This window comes from Rhamphochromis longiceps, linkage group LG16 (assembly GCF_057381845.1).
Source record: "Rhamphochromis longiceps isolate RC_006_pf linkage group LG16, R_longiceps_female_GT1.1, whole genome shotgun sequence".
NCBI classification, from domain to species: domain Eukaryota; kingdom Metazoa; phylum Chordata; class Actinopteri; order Cichliformes; family Cichlidae; genus Rhamphochromis; species Rhamphochromis longiceps.
In genome coordinates, this window is record NC_140572.1 from 34,561,107 (window position 1) to 34,579,169 (window position 18,063).

At 41.1% G+C, this 18,063-nt stretch overlaps 1 protein-coding gene and 1 long non-coding RNA gene across 2 annotated transcripts in view; one reads left to right on the forward strand and one right to left on the reverse strand.

Moving 5' to 3' along the window:
• col5a2a (collagen, type V, alpha 2a) overlaps positions 1 to 18,063 on the forward strand; it is a 43,966-nt gene that overhangs the window by 23,131 nt on the left and 2,772 nt on the right. Inside the window, exons 3-51 of the mRNA XM_085385060.1 lie at positions 480 to 499; positions 600 to 632; positions 728 to 760; positions 1,035 to 1,088; positions 1,973 to 2,065; positions 2,158 to 2,229; positions 5,027 to 5,071; positions 5,162 to 5,215; positions 5,371 to 5,424; positions 5,901 to 5,954; positions 6,044 to 6,097; positions 6,292 to 6,345; positions 6,439 to 6,483; positions 6,770 to 6,823; positions 6,914 to 6,958; positions 7,298 to 7,351; positions 7,455 to 7,553; positions 7,646 to 7,690; positions 7,776 to 7,874; positions 7,960 to 8,013; positions 8,112 to 8,219; positions 8,425 to 8,478; positions 8,614 to 8,712; positions 8,818 to 8,871; positions 8,975 to 9,073; positions 9,170 to 9,223; positions 9,617 to 9,670; positions 9,775 to 9,828; positions 9,947 to 10,000; positions 10,467 to 10,511; positions 10,595 to 10,693; positions 10,783 to 10,890; positions 11,019 to 11,072; positions 11,305 to 11,358; positions 11,530 to 11,583; positions 11,693 to 11,746; positions 11,851 to 11,958; positions 12,184 to 12,237; positions 12,334 to 12,387; positions 13,808 to 13,969; positions 14,133 to 14,240; positions 14,360 to 14,467; positions 14,565 to 14,618; positions 15,330 to 15,437; positions 15,646 to 15,699; positions 15,873 to 15,980; positions 16,469 to 16,522; positions 16,631 to 16,738; positions 16,933 to 17,239. Of these exons, the coding sequence (XP_085241186.1) occupies positions 480 to 499; positions 600 to 632; positions 728 to 760; positions 1,035 to 1,088; positions 1,973 to 2,065; positions 2,158 to 2,229; positions 5,027 to 5,071; positions 5,162 to 5,215; positions 5,371 to 5,424; positions 5,901 to 5,954; positions 6,044 to 6,097; positions 6,292 to 6,345; positions 6,439 to 6,483; positions 6,770 to 6,823; positions 6,914 to 6,958; positions 7,298 to 7,351; positions 7,455 to 7,553; positions 7,646 to 7,690; positions 7,776 to 7,874; positions 7,960 to 8,013; positions 8,112 to 8,219; positions 8,425 to 8,478; positions 8,614 to 8,712; positions 8,818 to 8,871; positions 8,975 to 9,073; positions 9,170 to 9,223; positions 9,617 to 9,670; positions 9,775 to 9,828; positions 9,947 to 10,000; positions 10,467 to 10,511; positions 10,595 to 10,693; positions 10,783 to 10,890; positions 11,019 to 11,072; positions 11,305 to 11,358; positions 11,530 to 11,583; positions 11,693 to 11,746; positions 11,851 to 11,958; positions 12,184 to 12,237; positions 12,334 to 12,387; positions 13,808 to 13,969; positions 14,133 to 14,240; positions 14,360 to 14,467; positions 14,565 to 14,618; positions 15,330 to 15,437; positions 15,646 to 15,699; positions 15,873 to 15,980; positions 16,469 to 16,522; positions 16,631 to 16,738; positions 16,933 to 17,239 (3,600 nt within the window). The remainder of the gene's footprint in view (positions 1 to 479; positions 500 to 599; positions 633 to 727; positions 761 to 1,034; positions 1,089 to 1,972; positions 2,066 to 2,157; positions 2,230 to 5,026; positions 5,072 to 5,161; positions 5,216 to 5,370; positions 5,425 to 5,900; positions 5,955 to 6,043; positions 6,098 to 6,291; positions 6,346 to 6,438; positions 6,484 to 6,769; positions 6,824 to 6,913; positions 6,959 to 7,297; positions 7,352 to 7,454; positions 7,554 to 7,645; positions 7,691 to 7,775; positions 7,875 to 7,959; positions 8,014 to 8,111; positions 8,220 to 8,424; positions 8,479 to 8,613; positions 8,713 to 8,817; positions 8,872 to 8,974; positions 9,074 to 9,169; positions 9,224 to 9,616; positions 9,671 to 9,774; positions 9,829 to 9,946; positions 10,001 to 10,466; positions 10,512 to 10,594; positions 10,694 to 10,782; positions 10,891 to 11,018; positions 11,073 to 11,304; positions 11,359 to 11,529; positions 11,584 to 11,692; positions 11,747 to 11,850; positions 11,959 to 12,183; positions 12,238 to 12,333; positions 12,388 to 13,807; positions 13,970 to 14,132; positions 14,241 to 14,359; positions 14,468 to 14,564; positions 14,619 to 15,329; positions 15,438 to 15,645; positions 15,700 to 15,872; positions 15,981 to 16,468; positions 16,523 to 16,630; positions 16,739 to 16,932; positions 17,240 to 18,063) is intronic.
• Positions 2,236 to 3,592, reverse strand: LOC146651552 (uncharacterized). The gene is made up of 3 exons (XR_014907942.1): positions 3,453 to 3,592; positions 3,062 to 3,179; positions 2,236 to 2,619 (listed from the first exon to the last, which is right to left on the reverse strand). It is a non-coding gene; the product is annotated as an uncharacterized LOC146651552 (long non-coding RNA).

An 18,063-nucleotide genomic window follows, 5' to 3' on the forward strand; every position in this document is an offset into this window, starting at 1 on the left:
TATTTAATCTGGTTGGTAGAAGACACGGTGATTCAAAGAAAGGCCTTCTCGGATCTTTATCACGCTTTAACACAAATTTAATCCCAAAGAGAGGGCAAGAAATTAAACAGCATCGATTAAATAAACCTTCCCTACCATGTAGTTCAAAGCTTTCAGAAATAAAAGCTATAACAGCAGATTGTTTGGGTTTTTTAGTTTTGACAGGCTGCCAAATAATCTACTGAGATGATGTATGAATTACTGCTGCCAGCAGCCTGCTGCACATCAGTAGCCTCACACTAAGAATGACTGACAACCGATTAATTGTTTTACTCGTCTATTTTGCTTTTGACTGACCTGCGTGTTTATCCCATAATGATTAATGAATTTCTTTGGAGCTGTTTCAGTATATGCTGCCTACTGAGTTGTTACACTGATGATTTGTCTGCATATTCCTTACATGTTTCTTCCTTACAATTTTTCTATGTTTCCTCCTATAGATGGGGGTAGAATTTACAAGGTAGGCCAGTTTTGTGATCCTATACTTTATGTTCGCTCTGACTTCCACTGTCATGTCGTGTGAGTCTGAAAGTTGTTGTCACTTCTTATTGTTTGCGCAGGGTCAGAAGGGAGAACCTGGAGATGTTCCAGTTGTGAGTGTTTCCTACATTTAAACCTGCTTAACTGACAATTTTAAATCCAAAAACGTAGCAGGATGAAACTGATGTGTTTGATGATTTCCCTGCAGGTGACTGGTATCAGAGGCCGCCCTGGACCTATGGTGAGCATCTTTTTTTCTTTCTTTACCGGCAGGATTTACCAAAAAGAACATTGCTAATGTTCATCCACCACAGTTGACACTAGATGGCATGAGAGGACAGCCGCATCCTGCATAACTTCACCTTAAAAGGAGGTCTACACAGCAGGATAGGCCTCCAGTCAGCTGGGTCACGGTGGCAATTCAAGCCGTGCCAAGCGTGCTCATTGTTTTGATGTTACTGCAGAAGTGTCAGGGTCAGATTTTTTTTATTGATTCTTCTTGTCTATTCTGACAGGGACCTCCCGGCTCACCAGGAGAAAGAGGATCACACGGACCCAAAGGAAGGCCTGTAGGTCACATCAACAAGCATTCACAGACAACTTAAGAACAGAATATAAAAAGCATGAAGATAGGAAGATAGAAAATCTGACCTTTTCCTGTTACCAGAGCATCACATCCTTCCTCATTTTTTTCTGGCAGGACCTTTAGAGAACACGTGGGTTTGCACAAAATAACAAACCACAGTAGTATTTATTACCTTAATCAAGACAACGCCATCACTTTATTGTGTCTTTCTCCATTAGACTACGGCAACACTAACAATATTTATCATCTTGCATCATATGCAAGCTATAAATAAGGACGTCATGTCTGTATTATCGGTTTGAAACACCCACTTCGCTATAATTCACATGACATTTGAGCTTTTTCATTACTGGGTCATGAGAATGGATCCTCACTAACTCACTCAGCTTAAAGCCCATTCGGTTCAAGGACAAGTGACTAACGGTCAAAAAGTGATGTAATGTGGAAATTTGATCTATGATGTGCTTAGCAAGCAAAGACGTGGCAGCATGATGAATGAATGTGCTCTGCTTGGTGGAGTTTCAGCAGAGTTGAGGGCAGCATTTTGCTGGTGATTTATTAATACATAACCAATGGTTTTCCTGTTGCACACGCTTTACAGCTCGCAGTTCATAAACAAATGAAAATTAAGTTTAGGTACATCTGTTTTATTATTTTCTTATTGAAGTCAGTGACATGTTCTAGAACACCTTCTGGCTTTACTAACTAATTGATTGGTCTTCATTTGCATCTTTACAATAAAATCCAAATAAGAGCTGAAACCCACTGCTGAAAGGAATAAATCAATATGTGTGTAAATCAGTGTGAGCAGTTTTAAAAATACCTTTTAAAAAGTAAATTAAACTCTCTCTCTCGTTTACTCTCCAGGGAATACGGGGCCCTCAGGGCTTTGACGGCGAGCCTGGCATACCAGGTCAGCCTGGTGAACCAGGACCTCCAGGGCATCCATCACACCCAGGGGTGAGCCAATAAACAGAAACACTAGAGTTTAAACTGCAGGCATCCGTGTCAAGCCTTACATGGTAAGCTAACCTGCAGTGTTTTACCTGCAGGGCCTGGGAGCCCAGATGGCTGGAGTGACTGACTCAAAAACAGGACCCATGGCCATGTTGAGTGGCTCCAGGGTAAGAGCATGACAGCACTAATATGGACCGACCTTAACTGGATGTTTAATTAAATCCTTCAGCTGAAAAGCACCAAACTGACGCACCTATTTATCTCAAGAAATTAGCTTTGTTCCTGAGTGGATAACTTTTTTTCCCCACTTGAAGCTTTGGCAGAAAACTTTGGCACCAGTCTAGAACAGGTGTTCTCATTTCTTGGAGTTTCCCTAATACGTCTAGTACTTAATTAAATAAAGCTCCTATGTTTTGCTAATTATGGATAAAATATAATTAAATAATGGTGTTATATTTTCATTAACTCTATTACTTTGCAGTTCCACATCTTCTGTGAGTTCCTTCGTCTTTTCTGTCTCACTCTGTATCTCCCTCTTGTTCAGTCTTTGGCAGTTTCTAAAAGAAAAATGAAAAGAGCCACTTTTGAAATTTCTTTTCACTTTGGGTTTGCAGCCTGTCCAAACAATGTGACCTGCAGGAATTAAGATATGAAAAGATGTGGTTAAAATGCATGTGTGTGCTGTAAACTTTGTCATTGAATTATGAAATAGTGCCTCTTCAAAGTCATAAAAAGGTTTAATTAAATAAACCTTCTCATGGCAAAAAGTTGATCATTAGTCACTTTATTCAGCGTTTCCAGACATGCATATGGTGCATATTTTATTAAGCACTTTGACTGTTCACCGTTGCATTTACGCCAATACTGAAAGGTCAGAGTTCACATATTGTCTTTGTATCATTTAAAGTCCGCCCCATGTCAGTTTGTCGTTTTGCTGTAATGCTCCACTTTGATCCCAATAATAGGAGAAGACAACAAGCTAATGCTACTGTTACTTACTTGTGGATTAGGGCTAATTTATGTTGATGCTTTGGGGTCAGTTTCCTTCTGCAGCAACGACATCAAGAGAAGCAATAGGGATGCCATTCACTTCCATAACGTCCACTATGGATTCTGTCTTATTTGCAGAGAGAATAAAGTCATGAGAACAACCATAACAGCAAGATACTGAACCCCAAGTTGCTCTGCATTCGTTGCAGTATGAATGTGTGTGAATGTCAGATAGTAAGCATATAGAAAAGAAGCGCTTGTATCAATGCCTGAATGAGGCATGTTGTATAAAGTGCTTTGAGTGCTAGAGTGGAGTAGAAAAACATTCCATAAGAAGCAATCCATTTATTAACAGCTCAAACACAAACAGAAGCGCACTTTGATCTTCACATACGCTTACCTCCAGACAGTGTTGTATTTGTTGAAGCCTAAGTAGACCTGTCTGCAAAACTTTGCACTGCACCAGTGCAATGCGATGGTGGAGCTTTGATTTACTTCACATTTCGGGTGCAGTTGACTAGTCAGCAGCTGATTAAACATGTTAAACGTTGATGATGAAGAAACACGGTGAGCACAGAACTGGAGCTGGTCCTCTCTGAGTCTTCATGTCAGCAGCATGTTGCGCCCTCCCCCGTTTTCCCACAGTGCATCCTGGCGTTCTCTCTTCCTCACCAGCAGCACCTCCTGTTTCCTCCTCCTCTGCAGGCACCTCCGCTGCTTCTGTGTCTCCTGATCCTGAATGTTTAAAATCCAGTAATGCACCCTGCCTCGGGTTGTTTCCAGTACTCTCTCGCCTCACTCTCTGCAGGTGTTCACCACCCCCTCCCAGGAGCAGCCCACGAGCTTTGCCGTGTCAGAAACACTCAGAAACAATCAGAAACAATCTTGCCCTTATCAACCTCACTCAGCGAGTCCCTTTTCCCCGCTTTTCCCCTGCTCTGCTTACTAACCCCACACCTCCAGGTCTGTTGTTCGCTTCCTCAGTGAAGGGCTCAGGGAAGAAATCCCAGCCTCCTGGAACATCCCATGCCTGCGTGTGAGCAAACAGGAAGTCAGTTGGCGGGAATCTCATTTGAGCATGCTCTCTGTGGACTGTCTGCGCCTTCACTCTGTGAAAAAGATTTAAAAAAAAAAAAAAGTCCAAATATGTGGAGCAAATTGAACTGGGCTTTCTTCTAAATATTGTTCTTAACTAAGCTTTTCAATAACTGCAGATATTTTTAGAAAAAGTATGAATCGATGGCCGAAGGAGTAAAACCTCCTGACTAGAAAGCCTCCCAGTAACTTCAAATGGTTTTGAGATGAGCCCCTGTTCTTTATTGTGATACAAGTTATAATTTATTATCTAATTATAATCTTTTATCTAATGTTATTACCCAATTCATATGTAAGTTAATAAACAAAGTAAATTAAGTACTACTTCCCAAAACATTATGCTAATTAAACATAAAGATTACAACTTTATGAGGTTTCACATATTTTTGTGTTTCCTGAACAGCTAATGAAACAAATCTATTTCATTATTTTATATCTTTGTTATTTTTTTTATTGTATTTCTTAACACTTAATGTCTGTTAGATATTTGTCTTGTTTAACTTTCATTTTCTTAAGTGTTGCAAATACCTAAATAAATAATGACAATAAAAATGAGTGTGTGCTTGTGTCTCCTAATTTGCATTTGGTCATTTAGATGAGTTAGCAGGATATATATGTAAATGATATTTAGATCTGCAGTAAGTAAATTATATAGAAGACTTTACAGCAGCATGATCTCGCTATAGAAACAGCTACTGTTTCTGTGCACACCCACAGAGTGTCTACTATCACATAGGTGTCATAAGTATCTCTGTGAATGGAAGTAATTCACTTGATTTTTAACTGCTGCAACAAAAAAGACGAACATAAATAGATATATTAACTTAATAGTTTTTGAATAAAACACATTTAACTGATCTGACGTTGTCTTTGTTTCAGGGAGAGAACGGAGCAAGAGGACCTCCTGGGCCGAATGGATCACCTGTAAGTTTGCAACATTTTTATTAATACTGGAGTGGCATTTTATTATTTAGTAGTTCTTCCTGTTTTGAATGTTTTATCCTTCATTTTAAGGGTCAAGCTGGACCACAAGGATCTCCTGGAGATGTTGGTGATCCTGGACATATGGTACTCTAACTTCAAGCATGCATTTTCTCTGTTCCTATATTTTCATTTACTTAATGTTATTTGATTTTTTTGTTTTTGGTAAGCTGCTCATTAGAGAAAATTTTGCTGTCAGAATGATGGGCTGTTGCTGAGTGTTTGCAATCTGTGTTTGTCAGGGTTCACCAGGGCAGAGAGGACCTGAGGGCCCTCCGGGGAAGCCAGGTGAAGATGTAAGTTAGCTTTGAGATGTTTGTCTGCCTCGACTTGTGAAACTTTAGAGAATTAAAAAAAACAAAAACAAAAAAACGATTGTACTTTATTACGGAAATTGATCATTTCAGTAGAAGGGGGCAAGGTGAGTGGCCACCATTTATACAAAAGGTGGCTTAAAAGAAAGAGGAAAGGAAATAAACTGGCGATGACAGAGAATGAACTGAGAATCTGCAGGAAGACTGATAAGGATCATTTGGAATTGAATCATGCAAAGTGCACAAATTAAAATGTGGAGTTGGAAATGAATAATATGGTTCCCCTGTAAAGGTATACATGCTTTGATAAATTACAAAATAATAAAATCTGTCACTTTAGATGTTTATAGGTCTTACACGGTACACCTCAAGAACATTAGAAGCACCAACAGAAACACAGAACCCAACATAGAAAGACGTTTTACAGTCTAATGTGAAAATGTCATTTCCCCACACAGGGAGAATCAGGCAAAGCAGGAAATAGTGGAGAAGTTGGATTCCCTGGATCAGCAGTAAGCTTTAAATTAATAAAAATTAAATCCTGTGCTTTTTAAAATGATTATTATTAGAAAAAACTAATAATGTTCTACTGTGGTTTTAGGGGCCTAGAGGATTTCCTGGAACACCTGGGCCTCCAGGCCTGAAGGGTCACAGAGTGAGTAATCCTTGTTAGAAGCACTTTAAAACAAGTACCAGTGGTATGATGATGAAGTGAACTGACTTCACTTTGCTTTAAACTCTGTCATTCACTTTCTCCATGTTTCCTTAAGAGTAAAGTCAGTGTGCTTAGCCCAGCTCTGCATACACAACATAAAACAGTATGTGAGTCTTTTTCTATCTTATTAACAGGGCCACAGTGGACCTCTTGGACCAAAAGGTGAAACTGGAGCTGTTGGATCCAAGGTATAACTGATGTCAAATCGACGGTCTGTCAGTTTGTGCCACTGGTGGATTAGATGGTTTCCATTAAACACTTTGTTTTGTGTCTTTTTGCAGGGTGCCACAGGGCCCAGCGGTCCAATGGGAGCACCTGGACCTATGGTAAGCTATTCTTAAAGTTTCTGTTGCTTGTTTTTAGTCTCCACAGAGCCAGTAAATGCTCAGAAACCAAGTGACAGTAACAAATTGCCTGGAGCAGCCCCGTGCAGATGATGCAGTTTATTATTCTTTTAAGCAGGCGTGGACTTCAGTGTCGGCTGCTTTTGGATTCTGCTCTCATTTTGAATCAACTAAACATGTATTCACTTTCCTGTAACTAAAGCTTTTCACCTTAAACCTTTGCATAAATAAAAAATAGGTGTAATTTATCACTCTCTGTGGATAACAGGGTCCTGCAGGGATGCCGGGCGAGAGAGGACGCCCTGGACCAGGTGGTATAGCGGTAAGGGCGATGACACCACCTGTGTGTGTGTATGTGTATATGTGTATATATTACTCTGACTTTTGAACCAAACTGATGTTTACCTTGCAGGGTAAGCGTGGTCCTCCTGGTAATATCGGGAAATCTGGTCCGATGGTAAGTCGCAATATGCTGTGTTTTACTTTTGTGAGTTTACTGTGCACCAAAAAGACTAGCATGACTTTTTGGAAATCCAAATTAGATGCTTAGGTTAAACTGAGGAAAATATATTTGGGTTGCAATCATCAGTCTTATTTTAAACATGTTTATGTGTTACTCCAAATAAACATATGTGAACTAGCCACATGAGCAATAACGGACACAGAAAAGTAGTGATACTTGCATGGTTGCTGTGCCCTGTTGTATGTCAGCAACCATTATGTTTGCATAATTTTAGATGTGAATTGGGTGATGAAGTTACAGTAACATCCTACTGTCAATACTCTTTCTTAACAGGGCCCCTTGGGTCTCAGTGGATCACCTGGATATCCAGGGGCCCCAGGTATGAAGGTAAGTAACAAAGAACATAGCTATTTGCTCTTTTATGCTTTCAAAGCCAAACATATCACTTTTATTGTTTATATTAATTGTTCTTGGCTTTTGTTTTCCACAGGGACAGCCTGGCCCCACAGGTGTCCGAGGTCCAGAGGGGGCACAAGGACAGAGAGGAGAGACCGGTCATCAGGGGAGACCTGGCCCCATTGGCATCAGGGTTAATTTCTTACTTTGTCCATACTTACACGCCACACTTTCACTTTTGCGCATTGATTTAATTTTCTAATTAGAGAGTTTCTATGTTCACAGGGGCCCATGGGAACAGATGGAGGCCCAGGTTCCAAAGGACCAGTTGTAAGTTAACACTTATTTACTCCAGGCTTGTTATTATTAAGACTAAGTGAAGTCACAAAAAGAAACACGTTTTAATTTCTTACAGGGTACTGTTGGTCCGCAAGGTTCAGGCGGCCATCTTGGGCCCCGTGGCCCACCAGGACCTCAGGGAAGCACTGGTCAACCTGGGATCAAAGGACAACTGGTAAAAGGCCTCAGAGTTTGAACTGTAACAGTAAGCTATCGCTTTATGTGCAGGAGACTCACATTTTTGCATTTCTGTGTCAAAGGGAGATGTTGGTGTTGGGGGATTTAAAGGAGAAGCTGGACCTAAAGGGGAACCGGTAAGATTCAGATCAAATAGTCAAACTGATGCAGATTGCATTATAAATCCAGACTTGCCTCTTACTCAGTCTTCTTGTTCCATGTGTTGATTTTCTAGGGTCCGCCTGGTTCCCAGGGAGTGATCGGACCTCAAGGTGAGGAAGGAAAGCGAGGACTACGTGGAGATCCCGGCTCTGTTGGGCCTCCTGGTCCTGTCGGTGAAAGAGTAAGCCTGGATTCTGCTTCCTACTCTAACACTCACCTTTCACGTAGTTCCTCTTCCAGGGCAGGAGTCAGCTCAGTAATTTGTTCACACAACTTTGCAGTTTGGGAAGTCAGAATTAAAGGCACATTAAATTATAGTTTCTGGGATTCTTCACTTTACTGATGTGGTTTAATATGCACATATTAAATCATCACTTCTCTTTCAGGGATCTCCTGGAAACAGAGGATTCCCTGGTGCAGATGGGCTGCCGGGACCAAAGGTACAGTTTGTTACCATAAATCATGCTATATATACATAATGATTACATTTGTGCTCTGAACACTTTATTTACTGGTTAACCTTTTGTTTACCGCTTGTTTACTTGCTTTAATCAGCAATTTTGTTTTGTCAAAAGGGTGCTCAAGGAGATCGTGGAATATCAGGCCCACCAGGACCAAAAGGTTCTCTAGGAGACCTAGGGCGCACAGGAGAACCTGGTCTACCAGGTGCAAGGGTAACACAAGAACTTGGCATTTTCCTTTTTGAGCTACAGTATTTCCGAAAGTTTCTCTTTATTGCTCTAGCTTTCTATCCTTATGTTTTAAAACTTTTTCCACAGGGTCTTACTGGGACCCCCGGAGTTCAAGGTGCAGAGGGAAAACCAGGACCACTGGTAATTCTGAGTATTTGTATATTTTAATGTGTTTGAATCGCACGTACTGGAGTTTTCTTTAAAATTATGATAAATAACCAGTGTCGGTTTGTGTCATTTCAAGGGTGCCCCAGGTGAAGATGGTCGCCCCGGTCCTACAGGGCCCATTGGAAACAGAGGGCCTGCAGGAATCATGGGAGTCCCAGGCCCCAAGGGCTTCAGTGTAAGGCTGCAGCGTCTCTGAAGCTGTGCCCTAATAGTCAAGTCAGTCTAGTAACGTCATGTTCTGTCTCTAATTCAATATATTTTACTCTTAAAGGGTGACCCAGGAAAGACGGGGGAACAGGGATCTGCAGGAGTGCCAGGTCAAAGAGTGAGTACTATTTTGAGTGCACAAGTGCTGAAGTACGGCAACAAAAAGTGCTCTATGATTAGTTTTAGACTTATTACAGTCAAAAAGTTGTACTTGGGGCCTTGTGCACTTACCTTTTTGATTATATGGCAGAAAGGGAAGGACCCCGAAATAACTTTCAGTGAGTAGCAGGATGATATGTCAGCATTAATGATAAACAGTTAAAAAATGTTTTTGTTGTTTTCAGGAATTGATAAAAAATATATATACTTGGATTTATTAGATCTTTCATGAGCACAGAAGTCATTATTAATGCAATCAACCTAAACCGAACGCAGGCTGCTAGGAGATGAAGGAGTGGATCCCCATCAGGTGTGTAATCGGCAGGATTTATAAGTGTGACTTTGTCCACAGGGTCCTCCAGGAAAAGATGGAGAGGTTGGGCCTGCAGGACCCCCTGGCCCACCTGTAAGTGTCGGATTACTATTTTTTAAAAACTTTTTGCTAAGTCCTTTTTTTTTTTTTTTTTTTTTATTGCTGTTGATTACATAGAAGTGTTTGTCCTCTAACAGGGTGTTGCAGGAGACAGAGGAGAGCAGGGACCTCCAGGTGAAAATGGCTTCCCGGTGTGTAATGTTTTTGAGGCACTGTAAAAGGACAGAAAGTTTTAAAACAGTTCATGGAGTTAGATTACTTCTGGTTCTAAATAATTTCTGAAAAATATCTTTTTTTGTGTGTTCTTAGGGTTTGCCTGGAAATCAAGGGCCTCCTGGAGAGTCTGGGAAACCAGGTGACCAAGTGAGTCCAACAAAAACTATGAAAGTAAAATGGTAAATGGCCTGCATTTGTATAGCGCTTTTCTAGTCCATAGCACCCCGAAGCGCTTTACACTACATTCAGTCATTCACCCATTCACACACTGGCAATGGCAAGCTACATTGTAGCCACAGCTGCCCTGGGGCGCACTGACAGAGGCGAGGCTGCCGGACACAGGTGCCACCGGGCCCTCTGACCACCACCAGTAGGCAAACATGGGGTTAGTATCTTGCCCAAGGATATTTGGCATGCAGCCAGGAGGCAGCCTGGGATCGAACCACCAACCTTCTGATTAGTGGCTGACCTGCTCTGCCACCTGAGCTAGAGCCACCCCAAGTAGCCTTGAGTTATATCCAATACTAAATTATTATTGCAAAAGGTCTTGGATGAATTTAAATTTCATGTCTCTTTTGGACTGAGCATTAAAAATGTAGCTTTTTTCTTTCAGGGTATTCCTGGAGAACTTGGTCCTGTGGGTCAGATTGGACCGAGGGTAGGTGAACTGCATTGATTCCAACCAGTCCAAGCTGGAGTTTGACTATCTGAGACTCAACTGGTCATATTTGTTTTTTCTAGGGAGAGCGTGGAATTCCTGGGGAGAGAGGAGAACTGGGTCCAACAGGTCTGCAGGGACCTAAAGGAATTCCTGGTGCACCTGGTCCAGATGGGCCAAAGGTATTGTTATACACCATAATCAATGTATAACTCACAAGTCTGGAGTAGTTTGGGCCAACTCGTATTAACCTTGATGCTTGTCACTGAAGGGTAGCCCTGGTCCCACCGGTGCTTTAGGTGACGTGGGTCCTCCAGGTCTTCAGGGAATGCCAGGAGAGAGGGGCATCTCTGGTCCTCCTGGTCCCAAAGGTGAAAGAGTAAGTATGTGATCATCTTTGCAAAAATTGTAGTAGTCTTTTGCAGTGCTTTTAGCCTTAGTTTTTTTCATGACTACATTCCTCTTTAAAGTGGTTACAAAACTTTTTCATTTATTGTGTTTGTTCAGGGAGCAATTGGTGAGAAAGGATCTGAAGGGACAGCTGGGAATGATGGTGCAAGAGTAAGTGAAGCATCTTTGACTTGCTGCAAACACATTTAGTCTCAGCTCACCTGTGAACAAAGGAGTGTGACAGGAGCGTAAGCCAAAACTAAAGCTGTACCCATACAAGCTTAAGACTTGTCAATGCTTGTTGAAAGAAATCTGTTTGCTGACGTGACTGCACAAGTTTATGTTAATGATGAGTGATGGTGATGAGCAAAGATCCCCAACCACATTTCTTTCCTGTCAACAGGGAGCACCAGGTCCCATTGGACCATCAGGACCTGCAGGACCCAGTGGTGAGAAGGTAGAGTCCTTATGAAACACACATAAAGCACAAAAGCAGTTTGACAGCAGTAGGCCCACTGTTCTGGGAAGGAAACTCTTTGCCCCATGCTGCTTTTACACCAATAAAAATACTGGATTCTCAATAAATTCTTATCCAAATTATTGCAATAAACCTGTGGCTTCTTTACAGGGAGAACCTGGACCCAAAGGACCGTCTGGACCACCAGGATCCAGGGGAACACCTGTGGGTACACCTCACCAGTGTTTGCATCTTACACATTAAGTATTGCTTTATTGTGCTGAAACAAGGCAGCTCATTACAAAGTAATACAAACATTTATCTTGTGGTGCAGGGGTCGAGAGGTGACCCTGGTCCTATTGGTGCTGTTGGATTTTCTGGCCCCCCTGTAAGTACACTGAAACACTTTGCTAAATATATGCATGCCTTTGACAATGCCACAGGAGATAAAGGAGGAAAAGCATCTCTGCTAATATCATTTACACCTCACAGGGTCCTGATGGCCAACCTGGAGTAAAAGGAGAGCCTGGAGAGCAAGGCCAGAAAGGAGATGCAGGGTCTCCTGGGCCACAGGGCTTGGCTGGTGCCCATGGACCTCCCGTGAGTTGCAAAATAATGTAGTTGTTCTGACACATTTTTATTTCCAAAACCACTTATTTATTGCTATACATTTAGTTAATCCAGTTTGGCTGCGAGTTCTAAATAAGTGAGCTTTCACTTCCTGCTTGCTCCTCATTAGAACAGAATCTCTCAGTTGCACACATTTCCTGCATGCGTGCACTGAGAGATTATGTTCTAGTTAAATGTTGATATAATTTTTTGTAGGGGCCAGTTGGTGTTGCTGGCCTGAAAGGAGGAAGAGGAACACAGGGAGCACCGGTAAGATCCATTGATCCTACAATTATAAGTACATTTCAAAACACTATGTTATTTTCTGTTGCTGTTCAAACCACTTCTTTTTTCCTTTTTTTGCAGGGCCCCACTGGTTTCCCTGGATCTGCAGGAAGGGTTGGACCCCCTGGCCCACCTGTAAGTACTGCCCCAAGTTAGGGTTTGAATACAAGGTCGTGAAAGAAAAATAAAAATGTATGGGTTACAAATGTTAAACCACCAAAGATGATGCACAATCACCCGTTTATGTAAATAAATTACTTTACTGAAATAGTTTGCAAATCAAAATAAATGCTGACACAATAAAAAAAAATCTAAAATTCTACCTTTGTATATTATACCTAAGTCAAGTTTCGAAAAAGGCAAAAACAGCTATCTGTCTCCTTCCCTGTCATTTCAAAAAGGACACCATCATTCCCTCATTAAGCATTCTTGTCTGTATAACAAGTTGAATTCATTTCAGTGAGATTTATATAAAGCCAAATCTCAACAACAGTTACCTCAAGGCACTTTATATTGTAAGGTAAAGACCTTACAATAGATAATAGATAACTCCTTTATAGTCTCATATTAGTCATGCATCTACTCTGTGTTGTATGTGTTGTATTGACCCTCTGAAATTTGTACGTTAAGGCATCATTATTCTTTTCTGTGATCAATTCTTTAATATTTGTAAAGAAAGAAAAAACAGGCCAGAAAAGATCACAAAACTGGTGGCAGGATATGATCCATACACACATTTCCATCCCCCTCTTGCCGTGTCCTTCATCTGTTAACCCACTTCCCCACCCCTTGCATTTCTTTTTTATCTGTACCAACATACAGAGCAACATTTGTTTTCCTCAGATGGCCCTGCTGACAAAGATGAAGTAAATGAAGGCATGGCACACAGAATGGCTAAATGCTGTGAATTTTGGTCACTATGACATAATGCTTTACAATAAGTCTGGATCCTTGTTTCAAAAGTCTCTTTAAACTATCGGCACCAATATGGTGAACCTGACAAAAAAAGTTTTATTTAAACTTTTTACTTTCTTCACTGAATACATAATGCAGCCTTTGTGCATGTTTAAAGGAGCTGGGGATGTCCAGCTTGAGATTGTCCTGCTGGTTTCATCACCTGGGTCAAACGTGTGTCAAACAACAGAATCAGCTAAGGCTGTGTGAAATGATACAAATAACTTTACCGGCTTTGTTTTCCTACTGTCTAGGTATCACATCACCATTGTAGTTAAAACTGAACAGCACTCAAATAACAGAGGAAAGAGTTAAATATTATAACTACTAATTTCTGTCTACTAATTATAGAGATTACAAAAATGTACAAGATATGCACCTCTAGGATTTTGTTTTGTTTTCTAAAGAGAAAAGTATTCATCTGAAATTTCTTCTCTATGTGTTGGAAATTTTTTTCCTTTTTAAGGTTTTCAGTGACCACTTGGATCAGGGATAAACTTTTTTTGCTTTTACGTATTGTAGCACAACACGTCCCATGAAAAAGTGCATTTGATGCTTTCAACCACATGAAAATATTTGTGACTGTAACCGGTCTTATTAGGGTCCTTTAGGAGAAGCAGGACCCCTGGGACCTCCAGGAAAAGAGGGTCCTCCTGGACTTCGTGGAGATCATGGACCCCCTGGACGACAAGGAGAACGTGGACCTCCAGGATCACCAGGTAGCCCAGGAGACAAAGGGGACTCTGGAGAGGATGGCCCTACGGTAAAGTCAATTTTATTTTTGTTTGTCACAATTTTAATAAAAAACTTGATTTATTTAAATATTTTTTTAATCATCCCAGCTCATACATTTTTTTTAGAAATTCCTTGTTGCTTGTTCTTCTGTTTGCCTTTAAGAGAATTTAATTTAATGTTGTCTGCTTTAGGGTCCTAATGGTCCTCCAGGCCCAGCTGGAACTACAGGGCAGAGAGGCATTGTAGGTCTTCCTGGTCAGAGAGGAGAGCGTGGGCCACCAGGTCTCCCAGGACCAGCGGTTGGTATCAAATCCGATATCTGCTGTGTACCAGCTTTGTTATTTACTAGCTTAAAAGTCTAAACTTGACATTCGTGTTCTTTATATTGTATTGTGACTTTTCTGTTTTCTTTTTTTAGGGTCCCCCAGGAAAGCAGGGCTCAACAGGAGCGCCTGGAGATAAAGGCCCTCCAGGTCCAGTCGGTGTTCCTGGTGCTAATGGACCTCGTGGTGATCCTGGTCCAGATGTAAGTGCATGTTTTAAAGTGTTTGTGGTTCCCAACTAACGCTAGCAAAGCTGTCTAAATGTTCTGTTTTTGTTTTTTTTCTTTGTCTGGTCCTCAGGGTCCTGCAGGATCAGATGGCCCACCAGGAAAGGATGGTGTTATTGGACAAAGGGTAAGATGCAGAAAGGATCAAAATATGACATTGCAAAAAGTGCTCATCTTATATTAATCTAAGGTTGCTGGAGGGATATAACTCTTGTCTTAAAAGATCTTGTACCTTAGAATGGAATGCACAGGTATTCCAAACTATCCTCTCCAGCGTAGGCAAAGGTCTTGAAGGATCTGTGTGTTTCCTGGAGACAAAGAACCTGAGGAGGTACCAGCAATCCAAAAATGGACTGTTGAAATGGCAAAAATATTAGCGTTTGAAAAGACTGATCTGAAGTTTGGTCTAAACCTGATGTTACGAATAGAAAAAGATGTTATTTTAGGAAGGATTGAATATAAAAACATTAGTTACAATATTAGTTTACCATTAGAAAATGAGGAAAATATTCTGACTTGGGCGACAAGACCTGTGAAGTGCTTGATTCCTCTTTTCTGTTTGTTGGGAATCGACACAAACTTGTATTTTTTGCTCTTGGTTCCTCTTGAATTATTGCTTAATTTGGTGTTTTTTTATTGTGTCTGCAAATGAAGAAATGTATTTTTAACCAGGGTTGTTTGTGAATGTTTTGATGATGACAGCTAAACTTTGGTGAGCAATGCCAAAATTTGATTTTTTTTCTAGATAAGAAATAAAATAAAAAAAATTGATTAGAAAAAGGGAAAAAATAAAGATGTTGCAGGTAGCTAACACTTACTTACTTTTTTAAATTTCCAGGGAGACCGAGGAGATCCTGGTCCAGAAGGCTTGGTTGGTCCTCAGGGACTTCCTGGACCTCCCGGTCCTGTTGGTGCCCCAGGTGATGCTGGAAGGAGAGGAGAGCCTGTAAGTGGTTTTTGTTTTTTTTCTGTTCATGTGCAGGGTGTATTAACAGATGTACCGAGGGCACATGAGGACATTCTGGAGGCAGATTTAATTGAAACCCTTAATAGTAACTGAATAATGTGTTTCAGTACAAGAAGGCTGGATGGACTCAGTGTTTGCAGAGGTCTGTGTTCCCTGAGGGCTTTCTAATGATTTTGTTCGTTTTCAGGGCTCAAGAGGACCTCCTGGACCACCTGGCTCAGCTGGAAAGAGAGGATTAGTGGTGAGTCTTCAGCTTGTGGTTATGTGAAACTATCTGTTTTATGAAAGTAAATTACCTTTTCAGATAGCTTTCAATGAACATTCATTCGGATCTCAGTGCAGAACAGCAGTAAAAGCAATCTTCATCATTTCATGACCGTAATTATGAAATACCCTAAATCTTTTATAACTCAGGGACCCCAAGGGCCGAGAGGAGATAAGGGTGACCTGGGTGACCATGGAGAGAGAGGCCAGAAGGGACACAGAGGCTTCACTGGTTTGCAGGGTCTCCCCGGACCTCCAGTAAGTAAAAATGATAATGTTGACTCTGATGACTTCTGCTTCATCTCAGAGGCTTTCCAACCTACTGCATACAGTACAGTGGAGTATTCTTCTGTTATTCCACCTTTGCCAACCGCGCTCTGAAATGCAAATCAGACAGTGATCAAAAGGATCTTTAATTTTTTATTTGAACATAATTCTCTTTCATTTTAATGCAGCGCTTGTAAATGAGTGCAGCTTCATTTCCGTTTTTTGCTAACAATGTTGTCTGTCATTATCCCATCAACCCACCCCTCATGACCCAGTTACTGACAGCTATAAGCTAGATTAGTGTATTTACTTTACTCTTGGCAGTGCCCTAAAGTGGACACTTTGTTTCACAGAAATTCAGCTGAACAAAACAAATGGTACCATTAGCTGAGTTTTCCCACTTGAGTATCATCAATAGGTTGTGTTCATCGAGTTAAAGTGCATTAAACAGACTAATAAATTTGATTTATTGCTTTTAGGGCACAACTGGTGAGCAGGGAGCTCCAGGAATTGTTGGACCCAGTGGACCGAGGGTAATTGCCACCGATTCATTCGTGTTGAGGAAGAGAATAATCTTCATATCAGCTATAACTTTGGAATTAATTTCTCATATTTGAGGCTAATGGTTCCTTATGATTTAGGGACCTCCTGGACCTATCGGGCCTCCTGGAAAAGAAGGATACATAGGACTGCCTGGACCAATGGGACCTCCAGGAACTCGTGGGATCACAGGAGAAGTTGGACCAGAGGTATTGTCTCATTACGCAGCAAAAAGTGTGTGCAAAGCTCATAAAAAGGAGCCAGATGAGAATGTTTGTTAAAATGCAGAACATCTTTTCAACAGATGTTTGGTACATAGGGAATAGGGGATGGGCAAAATTTCAATGTGTAAATAAAAACCCCAAAGAGTACAGTCTTCACACTACTATTCCAAAACCCGCAGGGCCCTCCCGGAGAACCCGGACCCGCAGGTCCTCCAGGCCCTCCCGGACGTCCCATGGCAGCTGTGGATGACCTATTCGGCGGCCCCCAGGATTACGACTCTGGGCCACCTCCTCCTGAGTTCAGCGAGGACGAAGCTCTGCCCAACAGCAATGCCTCCACCATAGTGCCCGTCGACCCCGGTGTTCAAGCCACCCTGAAAGCCCTCAAGAGCCAGATCGACAACATGAAGAGCCCAGACGGCAGCAAGAAACATCCTGCCAGGACCTGTGACGACCTCAAGAGGTGCTACCCCATGAAGAAGAGCGGTGAGTGAGGGGAGACATTTAAACAGATTTGACTTTATTAGAATGTAAATTTTTTTCTATGGTGGCCTTGAGAGGTCAAATACACTGCAACTTGGGAAAACACCAGCAAATAGGAAAATGCTGCAAAAACACAACAGGAATTAAAAAACCTGCAAAATCTAAAAACAAGAAATTTTAAAAATCATGAAACAAATCTTTTTTTTTTTTAGGAAATGATAACGTGATAGAGCAGAAGCGGAAATGACAAGCTAAAAAATAAATGGCTAATAGCAAACATGTAGCCACAGCATTTTATGAATGGTGATTAAATCATGTTTTACCTCCACACTTTTTCCAGCTCACAACACTGATGAACCCTCCTCTTCGTTTATGTCTCAGTGTGAGCCTTCACATGTTTTGGTTTCCATCACGTCCCCAGAAACACTTGTTTGCGCTTTGTAAGATGTTTTTTTCCTCACTTTATAGTGTTTTGTGTGTATTTGCAGCGTTTTTCCATTTGCTGATGTAAATATTGACACACAAACTAAAGTTGCCTGCATGTAATGTCAAGGCTCCCGAGTATAGTTTTATACACATATAGTCTAATAGTTAATAGTTTAATTATTTATATAGCACATTTAATTACAACAGGAGCGTTGACCAAAGTGCTGTACAAGAATACAACATGCATAATAAAACAACTTAGAGTATTAAAAGCAAACACCAAAAAATATGAATTAACAAATAACTCTCATGCTGTATTAAAAGCCAGTAAATAAAAATGCGTTTTAAGATAAGATTTAAAAAGACTGACAGTATGAGCCTGTCTGATGTATAGGGGTAAA